Here is a 27,447-nt window from a genome sequence, read left to right on the forward strand (position 1 = left end):
CCACAGCCGTAATTCCATTAGAATAACAATAGAGTCACAATAAACAATCAGTTGAGTCTCCCTTTACAACAAAAATATGGTTTATACCTCAGTATTTTCAATAAGTTTTACTTTGCTGTTCTTTCAGCTCAGATAGGAGGCATTACTCAACTGAACCTGATGTCTTTTATATGAAACATTTGTGCAGAAAGTGTTGAGTAGAGTAGCTTGACAGAAGGGCTGGGCAACTGCATATCAGTGTTATATTGAAATAATGTTAAGGGTGTAAAGATCCATCGATCTGGATAGCTGTATCGATTCAGCGATCGATGATCCAACATCATCAATTCAATTTGAAAACATTGATTCATATCATCATCTTTAAGTGATGCCTTTATTTTGAAATTCCCCTGGTTTGTCTATGTCACCATTTCCATCCAAGGCACCTCCTTCCTAAACATTCAAACAGTGCTAGCGGCCAAGCGACAGGCAAATAACGGCAAGCCGCCAAGAAAAAGAAAAAACTGAACTGTGAAGACGCTTGACAAAATTTCTGTTGTCCTCTTTAGGTTAGCACTGCCAATGAGGTACAGAGTTATTTCTCAGTTGAGCTTCCTATTCATGCCAATGAGGTAGTGACGAGTGAATGTTATTCTGTGAGACTTTTTGTACTGATCATCTCATTTAATGATTTTGTGTGTGTTTTCAGTTCTCACTGTGTAACTGATAACGTTTGTGACCACATGCTTGTTAAATAAATGCCTGTAAACTGACAAAAATGCCTTGTGTCGGTGACTGAGCTGGAGGGGAGCAGCAACGTAATACTGGAGTCCATCGCCTATCATATAACAAGCTATATTTTAAATAAAAGTATCTGCATTCATATGCAAATGTCTGTTTATATAGATTAGCTGAAATGAACAGCGAACAGAAGTCTTGGCTTATATATCTAACTGCTACACCAGATGAGCCAAAAATTTTGGCCCTCGCCCCCAGAGGCTTATTTGTCAGATCAAACTCGATGGGCTAAGAGATTGATATTGTCACAACATTGTTATCAAACAATTTGGTCAAAGATAAGATTTGATTTTCTCCATATTGCCCAGCCCTACTTGAGAGTGATAGAAAAAAAAGAAGCAATTTCAATAAATTAGTTCCTGAAAAACTATAGTTTCCCTCAAAAAAAAAGGGAAACTAGAAGAGACAGCGTGGTGAGTGTGCCATGTCTACAGTATGTTGTTATCTTGATAATTTTATCAACACAACGGGTAAACCCACAAGTGATTTGAGGTTTGCATCAACAGCAAATTCAAATGGGAGCATATCAGAACACAAATAAGATTAAACACTGTCACCTATTAAAACAGGCGAAAATTAGCAAAAGAGGCCTGTCTCTATTTAAAGAAATGACGCCATGTAAACCATTATGACTATTTGCACTATTTTACCCCAATATTTCCACTGTATAAGCACAGCAAAGAGGGAGTTGACATGTTGCTCAAACAAAGCCACGGTTAAGTAGAACAGGACCTGCTTTCAGGGAATTGGCTTTCATCGTCTAATCTAGAAATTTGATGCCATGCCATTGTGACGAGTGGGCATACACCACAAGCATGACACCACATCGACAGACAGAAAAAAAGCTGTCAGCGAGAGGAATGAAACATGTCTCCTTACCTATTGCCATCTCTATGACGCTCATTTGGCTCTCCGAGGGGGAAAGGATTTTTGGCGGCTTGTCTGTCAGGGGAGCTGTGAAAAGACAAACAGAGAGAAAAGGAAGAGCACATTAAATTCCACATCTTTCTCCCCCTATGGACAATGGGAGTATGATTTATTCATTAAAGACCACAATAAAGGCTCCATTAAAACGGGAACAAATACATGGAAATATAATATTTAAAGAGTGGACAGAGGGAAAATAGATGAATTACTATAAGACGGAATTACCCATTCAAAGCTTTTAACATCAATGCACATGCTTTCAAAGAAGCGAGCTGCCTCAATACTAATGCTATTCGTTCCTGGGAAAAAAGAGTGTGTAAGTGATGATATGGCTTTGACATGGACTGCAATACAAACTGTACTGTATATACAGCAGCTGTGTAACTAGTCAACCATTTCAGAATCTACAGTATACCCTAAGGTAAAAATCCTTCACAGCTGCAGTGCGCATGGGAAGGTTAAGAGCCGCTGCAGGAGATGCAGTATTTTCAGCTGTGTACAGTTAATATGGTTGGAAAATATAACTTTCTAGAAATGGGATAAATGCCTACTGTTTGAATCACAAGAATAATTATAAAATAAAACAATTAAAACACAATCTTCTGCACAGGCTCTGGTATATACTGTCAAAATGTCAGCCACAAGCGGGTTGCTGATCTAAAAGTGTATCACGGTTACATTAGAACAGCCTTCGTCACAACTCCCCTCGAAAATACACCAACTCCAATTAGACAGCTGCTGAGTAACAAAAGACGTGCACTTAGAGGCTCCTCATTATAACCATTCCCTAATTGGTTCTAGTCTTCAAAGTGGCATCAGAGAGGTTTTCTATCCGTGCATGCTTGGAAATACTCGAAGGGACGAGGCTTGTTTTAGTACAAATGACTTGTGGTTTGACTTGAGCAGCGACCGGCGAGCTGAACCTGGGGAGAAAATCACGAGCGTGAGGAGCGTTAGGGTAGACTAAACTGGTTTCTCCATACTCCGGTTCTCTGGTGATGTAGCTCACCACAGCAGAGTGTTAGCTACAGTTGCATGTTGAAATAAAGTCTGCCGGTTGGTTATCAGCACAACAAGTTAACAGTTTTTCAGATTTCTTCTTTCCCTGGTCTTGCATTTATGTATTCTCCGTGAGTATTCAAAGCTCCATTTGGCCTCCATGATAGTGCGATACATGATGATGCAATTGCAAAAGCCTTGAAGTTTACTTTTCCAGTGCGGAGTTAGATTCTGTGGGCGAGATTCTGTCTTGACAAGGCCAGTTAAATTATTGTTAAAAGTCAACAATTTCATTGGAACCACTTTGGCCTAAATTTTGTTGTCTGGCAAACCTTAAAGAGATAGTTCAAATCAGGCGGAGGTGCCAACACAAGTTCAGCAATATGTTGTTGTGAATGGGGCTAGAAGCAAACGAATTTTAGCAATTTGCCGTCAGACATCCCTCTTCTTTTGGCACTATGTTTTCAACTTCCAGATTCCTACACATAAATGCATCTGTCCTCATCACTGTATTTAAACCTTTGATTGGCTGTTCAGATAAGACTTTCAGTGGTTTAAGGCAGAGACAACAAATACAAGAAAACAAAAAAAAAAAAAATCAGAGACTGCAACAATAAAATGCTGTTCACCGTGGACACAAGATGATACCTTTATGAACACGATTTCAGCAGAGGAAGACTGAAAGAGAGAGATGCGAAGGAATGCGGAGGTTCTGCAGTTGAGAAAATAATGCGCAAAAGCAAGTGCAGTCTGACATCCAGATGAAGTAGTGAAAATATTCTTAATATGGCATCCACTTCAACTAATATACATTTTTTGGTGAGGCCTTTCTTTAAGTGGCTAAAATCAGACCTGGGGTTTTGTTGCTGGTCCCCATCCACAGCCGTTCATTGCTTATCTTTGTTCCCTCCAGCCAGCTTCTCTAAACTGGGGGTTTGCTGACTGCCATCTACTGCATGTAAGACACTTGACAATAGGCAAGTACCTCATACAACCCCAAATCCGAACTATGCCTCCAACATTGGCCATTTCAGGCCTTTTTAACATTGTAAAGCATGTAATTGCAATAAAAAAGGTAAAAAATAACTTGATTGGCTTGACTTTTTTTGAGACACTATGTAATCAGCAAAAGACGGCAAGACTTGTAGCTCTGCAGAAAAACAAACCATTTTTAAAAGCGTCATCAAAAAGAATCACTGCGATAAATGATAGATGTCTGCAGACACGGCTGATCAGCAAATCAACTCAAAATGTCAAATGCTATCAGTGAAATATTTAAAAACACAGGGGACCATATAGCATGCGAATGTTTTGCCTTTACTATTCCTCTGTTGTTGGTAGCAGCTGTAGAATTTGTTTGTACTTTTTTTTAAAAAAGGCTTTCTGCAATATTTCTAGCCAAAGATACAACTACCCCTCCGTGGTATCCAATCACTTGTGGAAATAAATGAACCATTCCATCCCTCTGATGTCCAATCAATTCACAGAATAAACCATAATGTGGACTTAAATAAGGGATCATGTAGTTTGTTAGGAGGAGTGGGCTGAAAGCAGAAAAAAATTGCCTGTGTGAGCTCATTAATTACAAATTCAAAAAAGAACCATAGCAAATTATGCCTTTGCCTGTGCCTGGCGTGTTTCAGTGCTGTGTAAAGAAATCTCATTACCTTAATTACCTTTTTCTTGATGAAATGTGCTTAGATTATTCTGTTTCATTACGATGAGAAAAGAAAAATGAGTTTTTCCACTCTGATGGTTTGTCTTACACACGATGATGCTGAATATGAAGAGAGTAAATGGTGCACGGGCAGGGATGTGGCTGCATGTATTTATAGTAACATGAAAAGAGAGCTCAGCTGGGGATACAAACATCAAACATGGAGCCACAGCTCGGTGCTGATACTGTTAAAGTGAGTTTGAAAGTTATGTTTGCATTAATGATAAAACAAGAACACAGCAAATAGAGTAATAGAATAATTGGGATAATGACCCAAATACAGCTAAGATCCAAAGATCTGTGCAACTGCAGTACTGTCAATTCATGTTAAATGGACACTTTAATCACTTTTTCTTCAACTGTTGGGGATTTCATTGACCAAGTGTGATGCATTATAGTAAAGCACTCCTAGCAACTGCCTGCAGTAACACCTGGAGGTACGTACCAAAGCATGATAGTGTTTGAGTTACACAATCGCCTGCCAGGATGTTAAAAACAGGAAAATGGAAAATGCGGCACAGTTTGAAAATAATCTGAAAGCTTAAACACTCCTCCTGGCGACTACACCAAGAAATGTAGTCATGTACTATTAATACAGCACAAGTGCACATCGCACATTTACGAAAGAGCATTTGCTCTCTGATACTTTATATGAATGTAACACAAAAGGTGGAGCAGCCTTCAAGTGTATTAATCCTATTTACTGACAGAATTTAAGGAAATTTTTTGTCCACTATCTCACAGTCTGGAGGGGATCTTTAACTTACTAAACATACGTTTTTGTAATTTCAATATATTTAAATATACTCCAACAGTAATTTAATATTTCTGTCATCTAAACCTCATCCAATTGTATCATTTTATCCTTTACTTTACACATACTTCATTGGAGATTTGCAGAAACTGTGAGTTTATGATACAGTATTTTCTCTTATCATACCTTTACAGTTTTATCAGAACTGTTTGTGTGTCCTATCTAAAAGCTCTCCAGGCATGATAGTTATCAGGATCTCCAGTGTGCTGGTCTGGATCAGCACAAATGGGAGTTTCCATTAAGACCAGAGGGAACACACACTACTGATGTCATTTTACCTCCTTCTCCTCTGTCCTTTGAATGTCACAACTCCCAACTTTCATCTGAGCAGACAAGATTAATCTACAGAATCTCAATTAAAAAGACATGACACTGGTTTAACCTTGCTTTGCATTTAAACTGAAAAGATTTTTTAAAAAAGTCATACATGGCAACTAAATTGCCATAATAAATGGCAGTATTTCTGAAAACCACGTACGCACTGCATTTGTAAGTTATTATGTGGAGGATGCAGTGAGGCTTTACGTTTCAACACTGCTGAGGTTAACAGAAAACCACTTGGTCATGATTAGGAAAATATATTTTGACTTAACTGATATCTGTTTTTGGGGGCACTTGGGGGCACTATCAAAGGGAAAAAAGACAGCTTTATATGGCGAAATCTGGGCTGAAAACGCAGTGATTCTCAGTAAAAAACAAATACTTTATCCCTACTGGAAATGCAGGGATGTCTCAGTAAAACTCACCTAGGTGTGACTCCATCCACCATTCCCTTCACTTCCTAATGATAAAGTCAGCTCATTTACTATGTTACATTAGAGACTTTGAAATGATAAATATAAAATGTACATATGTATCATACCTGCGGCTTGCAGAAATGCACAAAGCCAACATTTTAGTCTGGTGACTGGGCTGTGGCTGGATGGGTATCACGCATGTGGAGACTCTCTTTCACTGAAATGTGAATTCTGGTTTTGATATGCGGTTTGCACAGAGCCAGTTGAAGGTGAAATCCTAAACCTGGAAGGTAATCAGAGTTCTGGCACATTTTTAATAAGCACATTTCTAAGCTAAAGGTAACAAAGTAGGGGAGGGCTGTTTAACTCTGGCAGAAATACTGCCTTTCATCCAAATCAAGGGCACACCGCTGATATGCTGTTTGTCAGTGGGATCCCACCAGGCTGGAAGGCACGCAAACACGCACAGACACACACAAATTTGAGATGCATTAGTGAAGCTGGCTAGTCTTCAACTACAAAACCATAATTCTGTGGTGGGTTGTTGTGAGTGGTAGTGGGCTGGCTTTTGCTGAGGGGCGAGAAACACATCCAGTCTGACCTGCTTCCCCACACACAAACACACAGACAGTGTAAGCACATCACACACACGCACACACATTCCTGCACACATAAATATCGAAAAAGCCTGACGTCGGTATCAGCTGAGGAGAAAATCTTTAAAGTGTCCCTCACAGGCCCTGTGATCTGCTCTGGCTGTGATCACATGATGATGGATGGTGGGATGGAGTAATGAAATTGAAAAAAAAAGACCTTGTTCTCTCCCATTAACTCTCCCATCGCCTTCCCTCCCTCCACCCCTATCTGTCTGTCGCTCGCTGTACGTCTTTGTCACTCTGTCTGTCTGTTTGCGTTGCTCTCAGGGGTGAGAGAGAGGGGAGATGAAAAAGGAGGGAGAGGGTTGTGGTCCTCTGTTCACACCTCATTAAAGACCACTTCAGCAGACATAGATTAAGAGGAGTAGTGTGTGTGTGTTTGTGAGCTTGAGATCGTTAAAGGAAAGACGCAGTGTGAGTTCCGCGGGTGAAAAAAAATGAAAGCCGTTTTAGAGCAACTTGAGAGGCAAACCTTGTTAGTCATACACATGCAAACGAAAATGTAAATGATCTTTTTTTTTCTGGCGCGGAGCCCATTTCGCAAATAACAAATCTGACCCCCGGTATGGTTCTGATTCAGTTTCTTCAGATCAGTCAAATTGGACTGATGTAAAATTAAGATTTTCTTTTATAATCAACGACTTGAAAAGATGACTGACGAAAAAAATACAAATGTGCCAAAAAATATTTGAGCATTTCATGACAACACTACGAAATGAGCTCAGGAGAAAGCGGTGATGATTAGCACTGATTAAAGTAGCACTAAACACAAGTACAGCAGAAATCTCAACAGCAGCAATGATGCCGTTTTGATCAGAAATAAAGCTTCCTGGGGAGTCTTAAAAGGCTTCAAACTAGTTGGTAAATTTGAATGTATAGCTCCCTTTAACACTGCCTTTTCAAAGCATGAATATCATGCCGTTATGCCTCCTCGCTGTTCTGTATAAAAGGCACGATCACTGGATGGGGGGACAGAGGTGTCATTTAAGCCGGCAACAGGGGTAGTAACACTGCTCAATCGAGGTCAGGAGGGACAGCCAACAGAACGGGATCATATGTTGGACGGGTGTGACGTTAAGATGTGCTTTGCCCACCACTGAGGGAAAATTGGTAACTCAAAGAGAAAGAACAGCAGCCGTACATGTCCACAACTTGGGAAAACGATGTCATATAACAGAGACGAAAATGATTGTTATTGCCACGTTAATGCCATTGTTACTGTTCAGAAAGTGCTGCTAAAGAATTTGTTATATGTCACAAAAGAGGCTGACGCTGTTGTGTTAAATGTCACGCTCATCACGTCTCTTTTGTTTCCGCAATACTTGTCCCTGTTGTTGTTGAAAATGCAAAGGTCTCTAATGAAAGGACTTGAGGGTGGGCCTATAGTGGAATCTCTATGAAAAAGGGCCTGTGAAAATAATCATGTTCCTCCTCCCACACCTTGTGCTTTTAATGGCATTTGCTAAAATCTACTGCGGCTCACCGAATCAGCCAATCAGACAAATGAGGAGTTAGCTCCCAATTGTGGATGGTGCTCAGATTTTGGCTAGACTGTTTCCAACGTGATGGCAGGTCACAAACGTTATTTCACAGCCTAACAGTACACTATAATATGTTTCTGGAAACTTTTGAGGCAAGAAATAGGCAATGCAGTAACAGAATCATGATTCATATTTGATCAGTGCTGTCTAGTTTGACAGTTTGACAGCAGCACCTGAGCAACGACTGACATGAACCAACTGACTGACAAAAGTCGTCGGCTCTAGTTGGTTGTTTTCATGTCCATGCAGTTAGGGTTATGGGTTTCACAGATGATGTGTCTGATTTACTGTGTGGTGATTCACAGAATTTGACAATAAAAAAAAAAAAAACTTTATATAAATTACCAATGACAGCTTTAATTTAGATTATGTCTGGAAAAAAAGTCAAATGCTATTTTTTTTTTTTTAACTATTTTTCGACATCACGACAAGATGAAGAAAAATGTGCAGTTAAGTAAACAGGAAATTGTCAAAAACTTTATCTTGAAGAATTAATTTGAATTTGACTATCACGTCAAAGAGAAGTCTTTTTTATAATATATATTTATGAGCTTTAATTATTTAATTGTGTTGTCAACTCCTCACTGTATTTCAAAAAATGCAACAGCTGGCCTGACTTCAAACAAGGTGGCCACTTATGTGCTGTTTTTTTTTATAATCTCAGAGTTTCTAATCTCAGTAGAATTGGGCAGACCACTCAACCTGAGACCTGACATAATAGAAGATACAGTATGTCATTTAAATGAATCGGAGAGACAATGCAGTGACTTTAATGTGTTGGATAAGTTGGCAAGAATATCTTCAAACTGGACTTGAGCCGAAGGGCGCTCCTGAGAACTGGGAAGGAGACGAAATTTGTCAGCAGCTGTCAGGGACTGTTAAAGTTTGGAAAAAGTAGCTGGCTTCCTCGGGGCAGGGGGTATAAATTGACCATGATTCCAGATAACCAGCAAATTCAACTCAATAAGTCACTTTGTCAAATATAGTTTACAGCTGGTAAATAAAAAAGCTTATCGTGATCAGAAGGAGGATGCATGACATTGAAGACACGACAAAGGAGCAATACTTGAGTCAACAACTGGAATTAAATGTCAGTATTTTTTGAACATTACTATGTTCTGTACTTACTGTGCTGTTTTGGAGGTATACAGTATTTTCTATGGGCAGTCATCAAGTACTTACAACATTTTATTGTGCACTTTGCTTTTTCATGGCTAAATATACAGGTCAATAGAGTGGAAAAATGCCATTGTAAATTCTTAATGTGACCTCAGTCGAAGGTAAAGCGCTTTCATTACCACACAACAGAACGGTGCAATTTTCCTTCAGCAAACAGATTTCATGAACAGCAGTGACTGCACAAAATGTGCAGACCATTCAGATATACAGAGCAGCTCAGTGTTGGCGAACACATTGATGCTGTCGCTGCCTGTGATGGTGCTGCTGTGTGGGAGGTAATTTTTATAGTTCTGGCAAAATAACTGTTATTTTAGCGGGAGGACCTTGCGGCTGTTGCCCTAAAACATCTGCCTGAGGCAAGCGAGTGAAATGGAGCAGGGTGAGTGCAGTCTCTGACAATCTCTCTGATCAACGAGATGACGTTTAACTACCGTGAGAGGAAAGCGGGGAGCTATAAAGGACATTTTGTATTAGAGACCTGGATTTTAATTTATTTCAAAGCTCCATTATTTAGCAATTTGAGCACTCTGTTGAGAAAATAAATATCATTGTTTTCCCCCTCCAACTGCTGAGAAAACAGCTTTGCAGGAGGATAAACAGTCAATTACAGTAACTCACATTAGAAAGCTAAGATTCCTGTGATTCCATTGATGCACACTATTTAAAGATACAACCAGGTATAATCGATGCTTACGTCAGACCAACAAGAAACAAACAGTGACAAAACACCTATGAAGCCTCACTGTAATCCACAGCTCAATAACATTTAGACAAAAACCATCCTGCTACATTCACAAATGTCCATGCAACCCAAATCCAAAATTAGCACAGACTGCCATTGCATCCTTTCAAATGTTGCAGTCTCTCTCTCCGTGTAATCTTGATAATATCTGCCATTCCATGTAAATGTATTCCAGAAGCCCCATAACAAAATGGCCACTACGCTCTGACCTTTTGATTGACACCTCACTTGATCCAATGGGCCCTTTCATGTCCCGTACACGGCCTACATTAGCAAACAAGAGCCTGTGTTGCACCCTCATATTGACAGTTTTGAACTAAACTGTGTACTTAGGCAGCATAACAGTATTCCTGAAATCTATTTCAGGTTTTGTGTGCCAGCTTTACATTTTCATTGGCCCTGTCTGGCTACCACTATGGAACATTTCTGGGGGTGACACTGTACAGTAACCAAATATCATTTAAACAATTAATTAGATTACAACTGAAGTGGGCAGTCAAAAGAGATTTATCTAGTTGCATAATTCGCTTTTATTAGCTTCATTAGCTTCATCAGGCTGTGCATGGGTGGTATTGATAACCAAACCTCTCTGAGATGAAAGAGGCTTGTCCAGATGTGTCACAGAATGCATTGGAACAAAAAGTTATTGGATTTGCTGCTTGTCACCTGCCATTCCACCTTACCTCAACCCCTCTGCTCCACCTCCCGCCAAAGCTCTCCTGGCTTTAGATCTGTACACTGAGCAGGTTATTTGAGGACACCGAATCCACTGTCATGTTCCTGGAGCCATCCTGAGATGATGAGTGCTTTGTGACACGGCAGGTTATGCTGCTGGAAGTATCCACTTACTATGGCTACGGACATGGCCAGCGACATCATGAGTCAATTGCAGCTTTCAAATATTGCTCAGCTGGCTTTGAGGTGACTATCGTACGCCCAGAAAAGTCGCGCTACACTATTACAGTCCCACTATGAGGCTGTAAACAAGGCAGGGTGCTTCTGTGGATTCATGCTTTTTGCTCCAGCCTAATATGCACATACAAAATATGTTTTCAATCGTCCAGTTGTGGTGACAGTGTGCCCACTGTGGCCTCATTTTCTTGTTTTCAGCTGACAGCCTCAGATGTGTTCCTATCCTTCCCACTGCTGTACTGTGCTTTTATTTGCTCTCTCTAATATCTTGTCTGGCCAAGAACTCTGACCTTTCTCTGTGATATCACCTATAGGACTGCTGCTTCTCTACACTGCCGCGACTGAAAACACCATAAAGGCAAGCATTTCAGAGACACAACGAACACCACATCTGGCACCAATAGTCATACCATGCAGATCCAATTCTGTCTCGCCCATTCTAATATGTAGTCAAAATGTAACCAAGCCTTTGTGTGCTTTGTCGGGCTGCAGCCACTTGTTATGATGGATATTTTTGAGGTGCAAAAGATAAATCTGTTATCTGAAAGAGGATGCTGCTTGTTAAAAATGAGCTAGATGCTCTTGGAGACTCCCCGAGCTGAAATGGTGATCTCTGAGAGCAGTGAAAAAAATATACTATTGGAAAGAAAATGAACCCTAAAGAAATGACAAGGCACTGCTCTCTGAGGGTACTTGTTGAAAAATACCAATATAGAAACCCTGAACAGAACATAATAAGGGTATATCTCCTTATTGAAAAAGGGGTTGTTTTAGAAGATCCATCAAAACAATTGAATATGAGCGGGCTCAAAGGATGGGACAATGCATTCAGGGGAAATCACATAAATCATATAACTGCAGGCATTGGGAATAGCTGGAGCGACTTCACTCTCCAGTGAACAGCTTTGAAATAGAAAGGCACTCCGTGTAATTACTCACGATTCTCATACACTGTATGGTACACTAAGATTTTCGCAGTAATGAGATGTCTTTTGGAATCTGTTGCATACCTGCTGAACCTTGCACCACTGTAAACATTTGCACTGCTAGAGAAAAACTGTCCACGCATGCATCATGTGCAACTTATCATGCATGGCGTAGAAAGAGTTTGCTTTTTAATTAGAGAGGCCTGTACTCCTTACTCACCTGTTTCCTCAGCGGGGGCCAACCGCCTCAGAAACGTGTTATTCACTCGATGGTAAGGAGGGTGGGAGGTGGAAGGGATGGTGATATGTTTCGAGCTGCCCGGCCTAAAATATCCCTGAGGGGAGGAGTTGGGGATGAGTCAGAGAGGAAGGAGATGGTGGTGGTAAAGAAGTGCAGTTGTGAGAAAGCTCGGGGTGCTTTATGGAAAGAGTTTTGCGGCAGATAGAGTGGGAGAGTGAGCTGGGAAGAGATAGAAAGAAAAAATGTAGATGAGAAACTAAAAGATGCTTTTTTGCTGCTACTTAAAAAACAGGGGAAGTGTATATGTGTTTGTGTGTGTGTGTGTGTGTGTGTGTGTGTTGGAAGGCAGTGAGGTTCATTGCTTGGGTGCAGTGATGGTGATGTACAAATTTAGGGTACTTTTACTTTACTTGAGTATTTTCTTTTCATGTCACTTAATACTTTTACTGCACTGCATTTTAGAGGGAATTCCATTTTTTTTCAAAAAAATTGTACAAATTTCAATATACCTGTGTCTGTGTGGGCTTAATAAGCAGTTGGTGGTTTAATTTGTTGTACAAGATAACACTTTTAAAACAGGTTGTTTGGGGATGATAAAAGACATAATTGATTGATTAAGATTATTATTTACTACAAAAATGATATAGTGCAATAGAAATGAAATGATTTCTGTAAGCACGTGACAACATTTGCCTGAACACTTTGCCCCTATAAAGCTTTTTTTCATCAAGCAATCGAATTGATTTGTCAAGGCATGATAAATAACTAGGCTGGAACTACTGTCACAAACAGTTTAATTTATAGAGCAAGAAACAATGTTTTTGCTTTGACGCTGTTTTTCCTTTGAAGTTTATATTACCTGTCAAAGAAATTTGAGCTTAAATTATAGTAGCATAAACACAAGATGCTTCTACATCTAAAAATCATGTTTACACATCTAAAAAATTATATTTTTGGTTTTTTGCATTTTTGAAGGTAACAGGTTTCGATGTTGCTTGAAAACACAATCATAGCTGTTTCACTATGTTACAAGAACTGATTGCTTTTGTTAAATTATGCTGATTTGATTTCACACGCAAAATTAAAAAAAAATCAGACAAATTGTTTTCATGCCATAGAGGTGAAACCTCCTTTCTTTTTTGCATGAGGTAGCACATGACTTGTTGCATAGCAACATATGCATGTGTTTCCTCCAGATATGCCTCTGCTGTCACCAGTTTAAAAAGAGATGCTAGTTTGACGCAGGTCTTTGCAGGGGTCACGTGTAAATCATATGATTTCATGAGACCTTGTTGAGTGCTGTTCTTTACAGCGTCACACATGACAACATGTGAGTTTTGACTGAGGCTGAAATGCCAGCTGGCCTTCATGAATGATGAAAAGGCAGCAGGGGTGATGCTGAACTCTACATGTACAGGTTATCAAATGTTCTGGATGATTTATTTTTTTTAGATGAAATCTAACATTTTCACATGAAATAGATGGGTTCCTGCTGATGGAAGTTTAAGTGCCTCAGACCAAATAACACATTCTACACACAGTGAAAAACCCATTTTTACCTTCAAGTGTCAAAACCGCAAACGTGATTATTACCACATTGGCATGGTTTGATGAAACTATTCCTTTTCCTGATTCCCTGTTGTCACGATCGTACTCCTTAAACACCCTAATAGCTCATCTTTAGTGTGCCTCTGGTGTGAAAATAGACTCAGGAGATGGTCGTCCCAGGCTCAGAAGCACTAAACTGTGTTAACATGCAGGTTTCTGCTTTTGAACTGCCTACAAAAACACATTAACATTCTGAGAAGCTTTCTCCTCTGCAGGGGAATTGTATTTCTGCAGCATGAAAACAACAGAAAAGCGAGTGAATTAAAAAAAAAAAGGACAGAATGGAAATGATGTAACAGAAAATTCATGAAGGGGTTGGTGTAAAGAATAGTCAGCCTGACAGTTGATAGAACAAGTTTATACAAGGCGAAGAAAGAAATAATGGAGTTAAAGCGCATGCAGAAAGCAGATCTCTCTCCATTTCCCATTGAGCATGAATATGCTTGAGAGCCTAATACAGACGCCGGCAATTTCCATGAGGCAGAGTCGAGGAAAAATGTACTATTGATTCATACACTTTCTTCTATATACTGCGCTCTCAGCAAGCATTGCTTGCCATTTGTCTTAGCTTTAAATTTAACTACTCGACAGGCAATACCTATGTACTTCCCTGTAATTAAAAAGTGAATTAATCTTGAGCGCTGGCTGTCATAAATTCCACCATTTTTCCCCGAGCCTGCTTTCCGTTTCCCCTCAATAAATTTATTCAGAGCAATCAATAGGGGTATTACTATGTATATATCGCTGTGGGAATCAGCTTGGCAGGTTGCCTTTGGCAGTGCCACACTTCCCGCCTTGCCCATGTTATCCTCCAAAATGGTCGTCTCCAGTTCTATATGTGGACTTGGCTGCTGTTGAGGGGACGGTGGGAGTAACATGCGTGGGTGTATTTGAGAAAAGGGCTGCTTAGCTGGAATTTGTTTTAAAAATGTTCGAGAAAAAGTTGAGGAAACAAAAAAAAAGGCAAAAAAAAAAAAAAAAGACTTGGGCAGGAACACGGCGGAGAAGCAGAGAAGAGGAGAGAAGAAACACTGCTAATGTGACAAGTTCTGCTTACTTGAACATTTGAAATAAAGTGAAAGAAAGTTGCAATTAGGCAGATGTGTAAACCAAGGCTGTGTGCCGTAATTAATCATGATTGCGTTAATTACACTTTGTTTTTGTCATAATGAGGACTAAAAAGAGACAAACAGCAGAGGAAAATATAGAAAATGAAGGATCTTATGCCAAATGACACTCTGCAGCCTCACAGTTGCTATATTGAGATTTCATTGCTGTGGATATTAAAAATGCCAATTCTCTCCCTGCGGCAAATAAGTTTTCTCTCATTCCAGCTACCCCGGCATAGTGAATTATTTCTCTGCTCTGTCTGTAAAAACTTGTCTTTTAAGTCCATTATTTCCCTTTTTTCCATAAGCAAAGCCATGTCTGATATAATCTTTTAATTAAGATTTTACAAGTCGCTTCCTCTAGTTCAAAATATGAGTTTTTTGGTGCTACAGCAACGCTTCCCAAGGACAAATTATAATATTATTGTTTAGCTTGGCAGATCACTCATCTTGTCGATCTCATCTGGGGCGAGGACTACTTTTTTTATTTACCCTGGGCTGCAGGAAGTTCACATTACACAGACAGCATAATGAGGATCCCTATAACCCTGTAATAGAGATTGTTTAGAGGGACAGTGCTTCAGTGAAGTTGTTATCGATGTAATCGCACATTCAAACTTTGATTACAGATATAAGCTTGGCAGAGCTGGATTTTTAAACTAACTGTGTGTGTTACGACCAGTATGAAACATAATAAGCTATAGTCCAATTGCTTAAATGGTCAATAACTTTCACCTTCAATTCATTTACAGCCCAATCAAAGTGATGACGATGAACAGGCTGTACAAAATACTTACTGCACTTGCTATTTTGATGCAGTTGTTTTTTTGTTTTTTTTAACTCCCTGTTCCATGCAATACTGGCAACAATCAAAACAAAAGAAGCAGCAGAAGAAAAACATTTTTTTTCTAAGGATTTCAATTAACCTTGGTGGATTTTTTTTGATCAAGAGAAACATAAGACACAGAGTCATTAGTGTACCAGAGGAGAGAATAATTAATTGGTAACAAGAATGTATGTATTTTTACATGTAAAATTAGTTAATTGGCAAAGAGTACACACTACTGTTCTACAAACCACAAATCAGTTTCAGCCACCAAGGTGATTCATCAAAGCCTACCATGCTAATTGTTGTCACTGAGCCAGACTTATCTGTTGCTATGCCAAATCTTATCGAGATTCCCCTTTACATGCTACACACAACATGCAATATATTTCAAGCTGTGCATATACAAGGGATTTGTTAAATAACGTGTAAAAACAACCTCTCAGCGCTTACTCAAGCCACTTATATCAACCTGAGTGCCAATTATCAGTAGAGTATGCATCAGCTTGTTTGGCAGACACAACTGTTATGAGTTTTAAAAGCAAAACTGATGACAATAATTTCATGTTGCCTCGGGAGAAGTCTTCAATAAACACTCTGTCAAACATGGACAAACAGCATCTGCAGGGGAAAAACCCCACAGAGTAATGTGGAAAACATGGTGTCCTGTATTGTGGGCCACGCTGCACACACAGCAACTGAATGTTAAAGCAGATATGGGAGGCGCCAACTACTAGATAGAAATAAATGATTTACAAGATAATACCAGCTACATGTAACTTTGGTCTTATTTTACTGGTTTTGGCAATGATGTGTATCACTTATGATTGTACCCATCCTTACTGAATAAGCGACCAAATCAGTTAAAAGTGCAAGAGGCCTTCATTGGCCATAGTAGTTATTACAGGAGCAGAGGAGGAAGTGACATGACTTAGCATCAAAAAGCAATGTTTGTGTAATGTTCAAATATAGAAGAAGCCCCTATACTGTGGGTGGGAGAGGTGGTGTGCAGCTCATTTTATCATGCTGATAATGGCTTTGTAGCTGATGTAACATGTTTAAAACTGTGACCATAACAAAAAATGTAACATATGTCCATTTAGGGACAGTAATATAAGTTGTTTTTGAGGTCAGTTTAAATCGACCTATTTTATCGTTAGGGCAAAAGAAAGCGTTGGATGGTACATAACCAAAAGCTGCTGAGATGTGGAGTGAGCAAAATCACTACATCAAACTTTATTTTTAGGGAAAATCTAAATGAGCGCACCTGACATGTCAGCAGAGAGATCTCTTCAATTAACTTGAAGAATGCAATGTTATTATTACCAATAGTAACAGATGCCGATGAAGTTTTCATCAACCAGAATTATTCAAAAGGAAAATCCAACAGTTGCAGATGGAGTCTGACTTGTTAATCTAAAGTCTTCTTTTTGCTAATATCAAAACATTTTATTTCATTAAGGAGATATTAGGACTGGGGTGGTATCGTCCCGCACTGGAATATGACTGTCCAACCTTGGTAACCCTGTACCAGATTCATATTATGATAGGTAATTGGCTTGTCATCATTAATGGATGAAAAACATGTTGCCCAATGAGAGAGGATCGCAGTTCAAAGTCGGCTGTCTGCCTTCAACAAAACCAATTATTGTTCAACATTTACAAGATTGTGTGTGATGCAAAAAAGTAAAGCAGATCCCAATCCTATTCAGCCCCTTTAAAATGCTTTTCATGGTCCAATCTCCCTTGTTGCACAGTTTAGGCTTTGATTGCAACAATCTATCCAGCCCTTGTGTGTTAGTGACCACTGTATGAAATCCATACTATGCCTCAGGGCATGCTCAGCTGTGAACATGATGCAACAGCTACTAGGCACAGATAAGTATTATTGCTGTAATAGACTGTACCTCATATAATACAGTCTCTGTTCCTCCACAGTCCACTCTGAGCAAATACAATCAAACTGGACTTGAACAAATGTGTTTCCCTCCCAATGCTCCAGTCAAACAAACCGGGTTGGTCAAATATTGGCATTTGACTTTAACCACAGCAAGGTCCGATTGCTGGTGCCTGAAAGGATTTTCGCCAATGTTTTTGGCGCTCGTCTCAGCGGCTCAAACATCCTCTGGAATGTGCATTGAGTATAGCACAAACCCTCTGCATTATTCATCAAAGCTGCCTCCAACATACCTCGAGAAAAAAAACATGATTAAACCAGTGGGCTTAAGCACTTCCATAAACCAGGATATGATCGTCTTTAATAATAAAAAGCTCTAAAATGGATGTTACGTAAGCAAAAGAGAAATCCTTGGCCAAGAAAACATTGAGGAGGCTTGGATCTCAGAGGTGGCATGACATCATCTACTGAAAAGCAACCAAAACCTGTTGGTCCCTCAGCAGCTAGTTACTGCCACAGTATTACCGTCATTATTTCTAAAGACACCAATAACTGTGAAGCAGCATTTAACCTCAAATGCTGCACGCTGACCCTTCTATATATAACAATATTCTGATATCCTTGTGCTGAATGACTAATAAACCTGACTGAGTCATTGTGATCTATGCATTGATAGCTGAGTAGACAGGACCTCTCTCGCTTGCTTTCATCGGTCTCTTAGCCTTGTACCCTCTTTCTAGTTCAACCGTTCTTATCACAAATACACACACCTGACCTTCCATATAGCCCTCTGGCTGAGCACCAACATATGAACCTGGGCTGTCATTGACATCCTCTTGCATCATCATCGCAAGCTCCAAATGATATTGTGGCCCAGCAGGCGCATGATTGTGATCAAGGGACATCACAAGGAGAGGCTATGACCCTGAGATAACAGCTACTTTACTGTACCGAGTCACTGCAAGTGCATAATGTGCCGCAGTATGGAGGTCTTCATGGGTCCACTTGGTTCCTAGTGACTACGATCACAGTGAGGCAGGCATTTAATCCCGGTATGTCCCGAAGTTGCTGCTTGCTGCAGCCAATGATGATGTTCCCTCTATGTTTCGGTCTGTTCTGATAGACTACAAATTTTGAATCGGCTCTCGTTATCTCTCAACCTTTTTCGGCTGATTTTGATTGTCCTTGGATCCCTTTTTCTGAATAACTTATTCACATCATTTGTGTGTAGGATCAAGGTCTTTCAAACCATTTTGTAGTTACTGTGACTCCAGCCCACTTGTCCCTCTCAACCTCGTGCCAGCAATTGCTAAGTTTTTGTTAAACCCCTGCTGCAAGCTGCAAAGTGCTCCCTCTTGTGAGTCAGTAACCTCCCACGCCCCTAACACACACACTAAACCCCTCCAAAACACAGAGACTCTTTTTTTAATGACAAACAAAACAGTTGGCATTGGGGCCTCTCAACATCTATTTATTACTTGTCCTGATCACCCATTCATTGCACTCGCAAACCACAGTGACCCCCCAAACTGGCCAGCCCCCGATTAAAAAACTGTGTCTATTTGACTTGAACTCTGTTCCAACCTCCTCCTCCTCAGCTTGTTGCCAGCGGCCTGTTTAATTCCTGCTTGGTGCCATTTCTGCACAGTGGCCCCCTATTGCTGAGCTATGAATCCCTCCTCGCAGCGCTGCCACCATGCCTCCCATCCCCCTTCCTTCTCCCCTCCCCCACCCCCCTCTTCCTTCCTCTCAACCCCTTTGCCAGTGGCCCTGCAAATCTCCGGAGGCAGGCAGTGCCAAGTGTTCCAGCTGTTTAAACAGGTCAGTGGTTGGTGCTGGGTGCCAGCCGGGGTAGCTTTGCCACTTTGGTGCCCTACATCGCTGGTTTGTGCTAACCCCCCTGAATCCGCTGTCCCTAAGGGAGCTCCGGGGTCCAAACTGTACTGTTGCACAGCTGAGAGATGCTGGATTTAAATGCATTTTATTGCCCCAATACCCTTTTCTTTGTTTCTTTTGTATTGTTAAAAAGAAAAGGGTTTAAGGCTTGATTCAAAATCAGAGCAGTGTCACAAAGGCGTGAAAATACTCTAATTTAAGCTGGCAGTGTAAAACCACAAGGTCTGCAAAATGTTAGGAGTGCCTGTTCTTTCCATGAACTAGAATGATCTAGGTGAAAGCTAGGGACCTTTATTGATTTCACCTTTTAAATCCACTACAGTCATTCAGGAGAGATGTGCTATTCATAGATGAAGGGAAGAGGGGGAGACATTTATGCAAGATTTAAGCCTCTGGAAAACTAAGACATGGCTTCTGCAAAAATAGACTGCAAGTCATTACAAGCATGGCATTTCTGATACATTCTGTTGGCAATGCCACATTGTTATTCTACCAAGATGGGCAGTCACAATAGTGGGCAATTAGGGAATTCCTGCAACCTGCATTGATTCCACTATCTGTTGCATAGAGCTAATAACAGGAGGAATAAACAAAGAAACCTGCAGATTGTCCTTCTCACTTGAAAAGCCTTTCCTGAGGATGTTTCCCGTAAACCTCATTCCAACTGCACAAAAAACCCGCTAACACCCGCTAACATCTTGCGTTTTAATGCAATGAAAATGCGTTTGATTGGCATTCACACCAGGGTCTGCAGTAGACGCAGCTTTTTATCGCCCCTGACTTTGATCAGCATTGATGGGAATACAGCACCCAGGTGAACGCTGTAATTTCAATTCCTTAACCGGCAAGATGCAATGATGCGCTGTCACTAGTTATCCTCCAACTCCTCCTAAGCAGCGTAAAACACCGGCCCAAATAAATCTGCACCAAGTTTTAAAGACAGACTAAATAAGAGGTATAAAAAGAGAAGATACTACAAAAACATTTTACTTCTGTTCCTGCTGCCGTCTATTGTTCACCTGTTCTCCTGCCTGTACTTGACGTCACACGCACATACCACTGAAACATGTTGGGAAAAGCATAATAGTGAGATACATATAGGTTACCCTGGAAACTGGAAGTTTATCTTCATAAGGTTCTGGTCAGGCCATGGTAATCTGACAGTATTTTAGGCCAATATTAAATTTGTGATAAAAAGGAATTCTTTGAGGAACTTCCAGACATAACAAATCAGATACTACACTGTAAAATTGTGTTTCACCTCATAAAGGCCAAAGTAAAAGGTCAGGTTTTATGTTTGAGTTAAAACTCTTAGCAGCAGGTATTTAAAAAAGGAACCGAGGAGGGGATGTACAGTCAGCGATAAAAGGCTTTAATCATGAGAACAGTATCAGAGTGGAGTGTGTCAGTCTGATCAGAGTGGTTCCACATGCAGGCAGACTGCAGGTTGACTCTGCAAATGTATTATAGGTGGACGGCTGATGAATGTTAACTAAAGCAGAAGCTCCGAATGCATAGAAGATCGGTCCATTGAGATACTACTGACCCAATCTCCTCAGTTTCTCATTAAAATAAGACCCGATGGCCCTGTGGCCTCCACTTAAGTTTTGTTCTACACAAAGTTGTCAAAACATGCTGTTGCACTGAAGCAGATTTTTCATACAAAGTAATTCATGACACACAGCAGCTAAAAGTTAAATAAAACCATACATGGTAGGAGCATATGCACAGCAGGACTGTAAGCTTTCATTTTCTGTATTTCCCTGCCTATACACGGTCTCTAAGGGAAATGCATACAAGGACTGCATAGCAAAGTTGTTTTCCTGTGGAATCATGCAGCAACCCTTGCAGGCCAATTAGCACAGAGCACTACTGTGCTTATGTTGCGGGACAAAAGAAAATCCATTTTCACTCGTAATAACAAGATCCTTCCTTTATTGTGACATCTCTTTGCTTATATGAAGAGGAGAGAAGGATGTTTGTATCAAGATTTTTTGCCATAATTAATATCTCAAGAGATCGTATCTTACTGTAGTATCTTGCATCCTTCTTCTTTTATTTTTATGGCATATTTGTTTTGATTATTATGAGATCATCTTCAATTATATTCAGCTAGTGTTGTTTCTGACAATTTTTTCTGTTTTGTTGTTACAAGAACTTTTTGTGTGATAAGATTTGTCTCATAATAGGACATTCACAGTGTTGCAGTAAAGGGATATGCCACACGACACATAAGCTTCAGGCTGCGGCTACAATACTTGGTTGATGTTACATTGGGGATTTTTTGAATTAATACCAAAAAGATAACACAGCCCCTTTATTCTTTAACTAAGTACTTTTAGTGCCTAAATCAAACTTTGATGCTTTTTTTTACCACTCACAGACAGCCCAGTTAAAAAAAAATTATCTGCATTGTACATTTCTGCAAACAACAGATATGTTATATTTGAGTGTTTAAAACATGTATCACTGTTTCTAAAGTATAGTAGGATTAGTAGTATAAACAAGAAAGAGTTGTTTTTAAGAAACACATTGCTGCGTTTCTATTGAGATAAATGGTAAATGGACCTGCAGTCGTTTAGATCTTTTGTAGTCGTTCAACCATTAAAAGTGCTTTCACACTAACACTCATTAACCCATTAACACAGATATTCAGGCATTTTGTGCCTAAACCTAACATCTCCGCCACATTATGCCACAATAATGCACAAACGTTTCCATGGTTTGCAGAACCATACAATGCCAACATTTATTATAGCGATTGGATTGCAGCAAAACAAGCTACAAATGATAATTTGTTATCAAAAATTAGTCTGTTCACACATCCAGCAGATGGAGCAACAATACGTTTTTAGGACCAATATACAGTCTCGTTTTAGCTGTTTTGGTCTCAAAGTCCTGAGAACAGAGGAACAGAGGTTCCACTTTCATCACATGACATTGTTAACTCTGACTGCCATTTGACGATGAGCAGGTAGCTGGGGTGGGTTTATCGGGGCTTTCTTTACTGAAGACAGCTGCCTGCTGCAGGGAGCAAAGCTGATGAGTGGGCCATAAAAACTAAAACAATGAGCTGGAAGAGGCTAAAAAACTACATAGAGCTGAAAGTCGGGTGGTATTTCTCTGTGTGTTTGTCACAGATATTCATTAGAGAACTGTAACTGTAAGAAAGACTTACTGGTGCGGCTTTAAACAAAAAAATGGGGGATCAAAAAAAGCTCATGTAACTTCTTTTTGTAAAGCTCTGACAAATTATTCTGTCATTTAGGTACGAGACAACACAAGAAGAAACACAAAGCCAAAAGTACTCTCTAAAGCCACAGAGGGGGCACTTAGTGCTAATGGTAGGTCTGCCCCTGCACATATTGTAAGAGATAGTTCATTGAAATTACAATGTAATTTAGACATGCTCCAGATCTGTCACAGAGAGAGCTGAGATGTATTAAATCTAGCTCTATAAGCCCACAACTCCATGTGAGTTGAATATGAATTAAGCATATTTGAAGGAGACAAGTGACTCCTCATTGAGTATGTGGGGGTGGCTTCTCTCTCTATCTCTCTCTCACACACACTCCTCCTCTCTCATGCTCTCTTTCATATCTCTGCATGTGGCAAACACATTTCGCCCACAGATGCAGCTGACCAGCCACCTCTTTCCCCCTTGCGGACCTGAGCCGCTCGCCCACAGACATTCCACATCAAAGTTAATTTCCGGACTTGTTCAGATGATCAAGCAGTATGTGAGTGAGGTCTTGGCACTGCTGAACCGTGTGATGAGGCTTACCGCTGCGCACAGTGGACAGTGACACCAGTATGGTCAATCAGAACAGTGGGCGTGCATGTGCATGTGTGCGTCTGCGACTTTGCCTCTAAACCTGACTTGATACCTTCATCACTGTTAAGCATGACAGCCTCACTCCTCCGGGCAAAAGTGCAAGATCAGTTTCCGCCATTGCAATCAATATGGCGCCCGCGGATTCCGCTCAGCCCACAGATGTGGTAATGATCACTCGTGGTGGGCGGTGACGGCTGTTTCAGCCCAGGGCTCAGGATTTTAATTGGTTGCTTTAACTGTCTAGAAGTGCGGGGACTTTTTGATTTGGTCAGACTGTCACACAGAGAGCCTTAATTGGCCTGAGGACAAAGCATGAGGGAAACACATTACTTGAAGTGCTCATGCATGAGCCATCGTAATTTATTACCGAGACATCTGAAATGCCATTAAACTTTAAAATAAATTAGGAACTGATTGTATTATGAGGCTCTTAAGTACTCATCGCTATGACTTTTGCTTATAATATAAATCATTCTGTTTATTATGGAGCAACTAAACAGAGTGGGAAGAAGAAAAAACTATGGAGAGAAACAGAAGAGGAAACAGGATGGCAGACTGAAAGTAAACAGCTTCAGCAGAAGTTTGCCCATGGCAAAAAACAGCCAAGTCTCCTCCAATAATACAAATGCACACGGCAGCATGCCGCAGATGACCTCTGCTAGGAGTTACCTGAATGCAACTTGTTGACAGGAATTGACTTCACCTGTGGAACACACATCACTGAAAAAATGGCAGATGGCTAAAGCCTCTGTCTTTATTATTGTTAGTTTTCTCTGAGTCGAGAATGGAAAGCAAAGAATACCCAGAGGCACAAAGAAAACCTGGAAGGTTCCGTATGTCACAGCTCCTGTGTTGCAGCCATTACCTGTGTGCAGCCAATAAACAACAGATTTCATCTTGGCTGAAAATTTCCTCCCCCTGCTTGGCAGGTTGCTGCTGGGATAAATGGGCATATACAGTATATGGCTTGTATGCACTTTTCTATACCATCATAGAAGTGACAGCTAAATGTACACTCAACAACACAAATCATGCTTTAATTATAACTTCTGTGGCTCACTTCAAGCACTGCATCCACTACTGAGGAGGTAACTCTCGAGCTGGCAGGAAAATGGCTCTGAACTGTCACCCCCGTTACCCACCCACCCCTGTCATTTTCCTCTCAAACTCTCATTGTAAACTCGATGTCTTTATTTCTTTTTTCTCGAGAAACATTGTGCTATCTCATAAATAAATAAAAAGCCTTGCAATGCTGTAAATACGCCTCGAGTCACTGCACTGCCTCCGCCCCCCTCCTTTAAACTTCAACATAAGCCCGCTTTAGTGCCATTAAAATAACTTGTCATGACAGTGTAGCCTGGGAGCAGTGCAATCAATTTCCATTACATCAAGGCCCAACTGGGCATCGCCACTGAACTAAGCGCTGGTAAGCAATCTCCCTGACCGAGGGTGGTTTGTGTGTGTGTGCGTGTGTGTGTGTGCAGCATTAAGGGTGTGTGTCAGCGTGTGATGGGAGAGTAGGGAGCAAGAGGATTTACTTGACTTCACTAACACAAGCTTCCATTTCCTTCCATAAGTTCCCTGCCTTACCAGCTGAGGGATTGAAAATAATAATTATCTTTTTTTTCCCCTAGAAGTCTATTCATGGGGACCATTTCTTCTTCTGAAAACATTTTGGTCACGTTCCAAAAAAGGAAACAAACCTAATCCTCCATCATAACATCATGTAAAATTATCACCAGCTGAATAATTCAGTCTCGTCTCGGTGCAGTGAGTCTCTCCCCAAAGTGATTTAGAATGCACCTTTTGTAAAAGACCAATCTGCAACTAATTAACATCAGAGTAATTTATGCCACAAAATTGATTTTTGCTCACTATAAATGATGCAGGAGTCCCTTCCCACCTTCTTATCTCTCAGGTGGAATCAGTGGATTGACACGTGGCTGAAGTGTCCTTGATGGGGCATTTCTACAAACTGTCAGAGATAGGGGTGGCAGGGAAAGAGGGACAGAATGCCTCCAAGGCTACAGACACATGTACTTGTGCCCTGAGGAGGATCCATGAATCTGAAGTCACTCAAAATCAACCTAACAACAGAAAAGCAGACATCTGACCACATGTTTAAAGTTAAAAAAATACAAACACTATTTGGATGTATGTATCTAAAAATTCTGTTTTCCTGAAAAATCTTAAGGATTTTTTGTTCTCCATGTCTTACTTTGAGCACTTGCTCCACACCACCGTGGTGTCGAATTACATTAACACTAATTTAGCACTGATTTTCACATCTCCAAAGCTAAGGCACTAAGTGAGCGCTAATTAGTAGAGCGGAGGCATTAATTATGTAACACGTCATCTTAATTAGCAATCCCAGATGTACGGTGTGTCAGAGGAGCATTTGTAAGCACAGTTTGCTAATTGATAGATTTTTGACAAGATGTATGACAGCAGCCCGCTGCAAAGGTGACAGTCGGTTTAGGGATCCTCAATCAGCAGGTATAATGCTGAACTTTTCTGTGAGTGAATCATTTCAAGGAGGGATAAATTAATGTTGGGAACATGTATCTACTCTCTCTACCATTCATTTGCATGTACATTTCTGCTTAAAGTGCAAAAAAAAAGATTAGAATAAATGGATAAACTATACTGAGGTGGAATATATCTTTTTATGTGGTTCAGTTTTAGCTGTCTAAGAAAGCAATACTCATCAAAAGCATCATTATACCTGTCAAATCAGGAGGAATATGTCAAATAGCTGCCCACTGTTAGTAATTAGGGCTGTAAGCTCTTGATCCCACTTCCATGCAGAGAGGATTATTGTCAGGGATTCTGTCTTCCTTCTTTAAAAAAAAAGGAGCCCAATCAATGTGCAGCAATAGCAGCAAAGGCACCAGACCACCTGACCTCTTTTGCATTTTTACACCATCTGTTCAAACCGGCATCACATCTGTTGCTTGGCTTCACCTGCTCCATGAGGACCTTGCCTCTTAGGCAAAGAGGTTTCGGTAAATATTCACTCAATACAGCTCTGGGTTTAGATTTCTATACACAAGCTGATTTAATCACATGTTCACAAAGACCAGCACAAGCCAATGTGTCATGATGACACACACAGTGAGTGCACCTGCTGGTTTTGTTGCAATTTTGTGCATCTATGAGCAACATGGGCAAAATAGTTGGCACATGTGGAGTTTAAATAGACAGGTGGGTGTGATGATGAATCATTTTCTCAGCAAGTCAGATTATTTGCCCTGCACCTTTTAAAAATACATGCTAATCACACATGTTGAGAATGTCTCAATAAATACAGTTAAGAAATCGGACTTACTCCACCAAATAACAGGTGTCCAACTAGTTTAGCTGGTGGCCAACGTAAACATACCTCTGCAATGTTACCCACAAACAACAGACAGAAAGCTGACATTAAGCAATTCTGCTACATCCCAGGCTATTCTTGATGCCAGTACATTTTAATGGGTATAGGCGTACACATAGCTGTCACTATATCAGTGTGTTTTCAGTTCGTGAAAGTTAACTGTAACATACTGTTTGCCTAAAATAGTCTGCAACATTTGGTTATACGAAAAGAACCTTTAAGGAAACGAGTGTTCAGTTTTTTTGGGAAGTACATAATGTTTTAATAGTTTTGAGACAATTTTTTTTGCCAGTAGAAATTAGCAATAGCACAGTTAACCATAGCTGTAAATGCACCATGCTAACCAAGCTAGAAGCTAGTGTTAGGGTTAGCTCAACAACCCTGTCCAAATATGGTCACTATTGGCTCCAAAAATCCAAGATGGTGACCGCCAAAATCAGAAACTTGAATCTTTCAAAATAGGAATCCACAAACTAAAAGATGACATCACAGTGGTAAAAGCGCTTTAACACAATAAGTTAAATTCATCCATTCACATACACATTCATACACTGGTGACTGAGGCTACTCGGTTAAACATTCAGAAGCATTCACACACCAGTGGCATAGCCATCAATTTAGGGTCCAATTTCTTGCCCAGGGATACTTCAGCATGTGGACTCAAACTGCAGGTCTTCTGATTAGCGGACAACATGTTCTACCTCCTGAGCCACAGTTGCTCCATTATTTTAT

General features: G+C 40.3%; 1 protein-coding gene across 1 annotated transcript in view; it reads right to left on the minus strand.

Moving 5' to 3' along the window:
* The window catches only part of LOC121963031 (interleukin-1 receptor accessory protein-like 1), a 262,076-nt gene that overhangs the window by 115,544 nt on the left and 119,085 nt on the right, over positions 1-27,447 (minus strand). The window contains exon 5 of the mRNA XM_042513395.1: positions 1,657-1,731. Within this exon, the coding sequence (XP_042369329.1) occupies positions 1,657-1,731 (75 nt within the window). The remainder of the gene's footprint in view (positions 1-1,656; positions 1,732-27,447) is intronic.

This window comes from Plectropomus leopardus, chromosome 24 (genome assembly GCF_008729295.1).
Source record: "Plectropomus leopardus isolate mb chromosome 24, YSFRI_Pleo_2.0, whole genome shotgun sequence".
In the NCBI taxonomy this organism is placed as follows: domain Eukaryota; kingdom Metazoa; phylum Chordata; class Actinopteri; order Perciformes; family Serranidae; genus Plectropomus; species Plectropomus leopardus.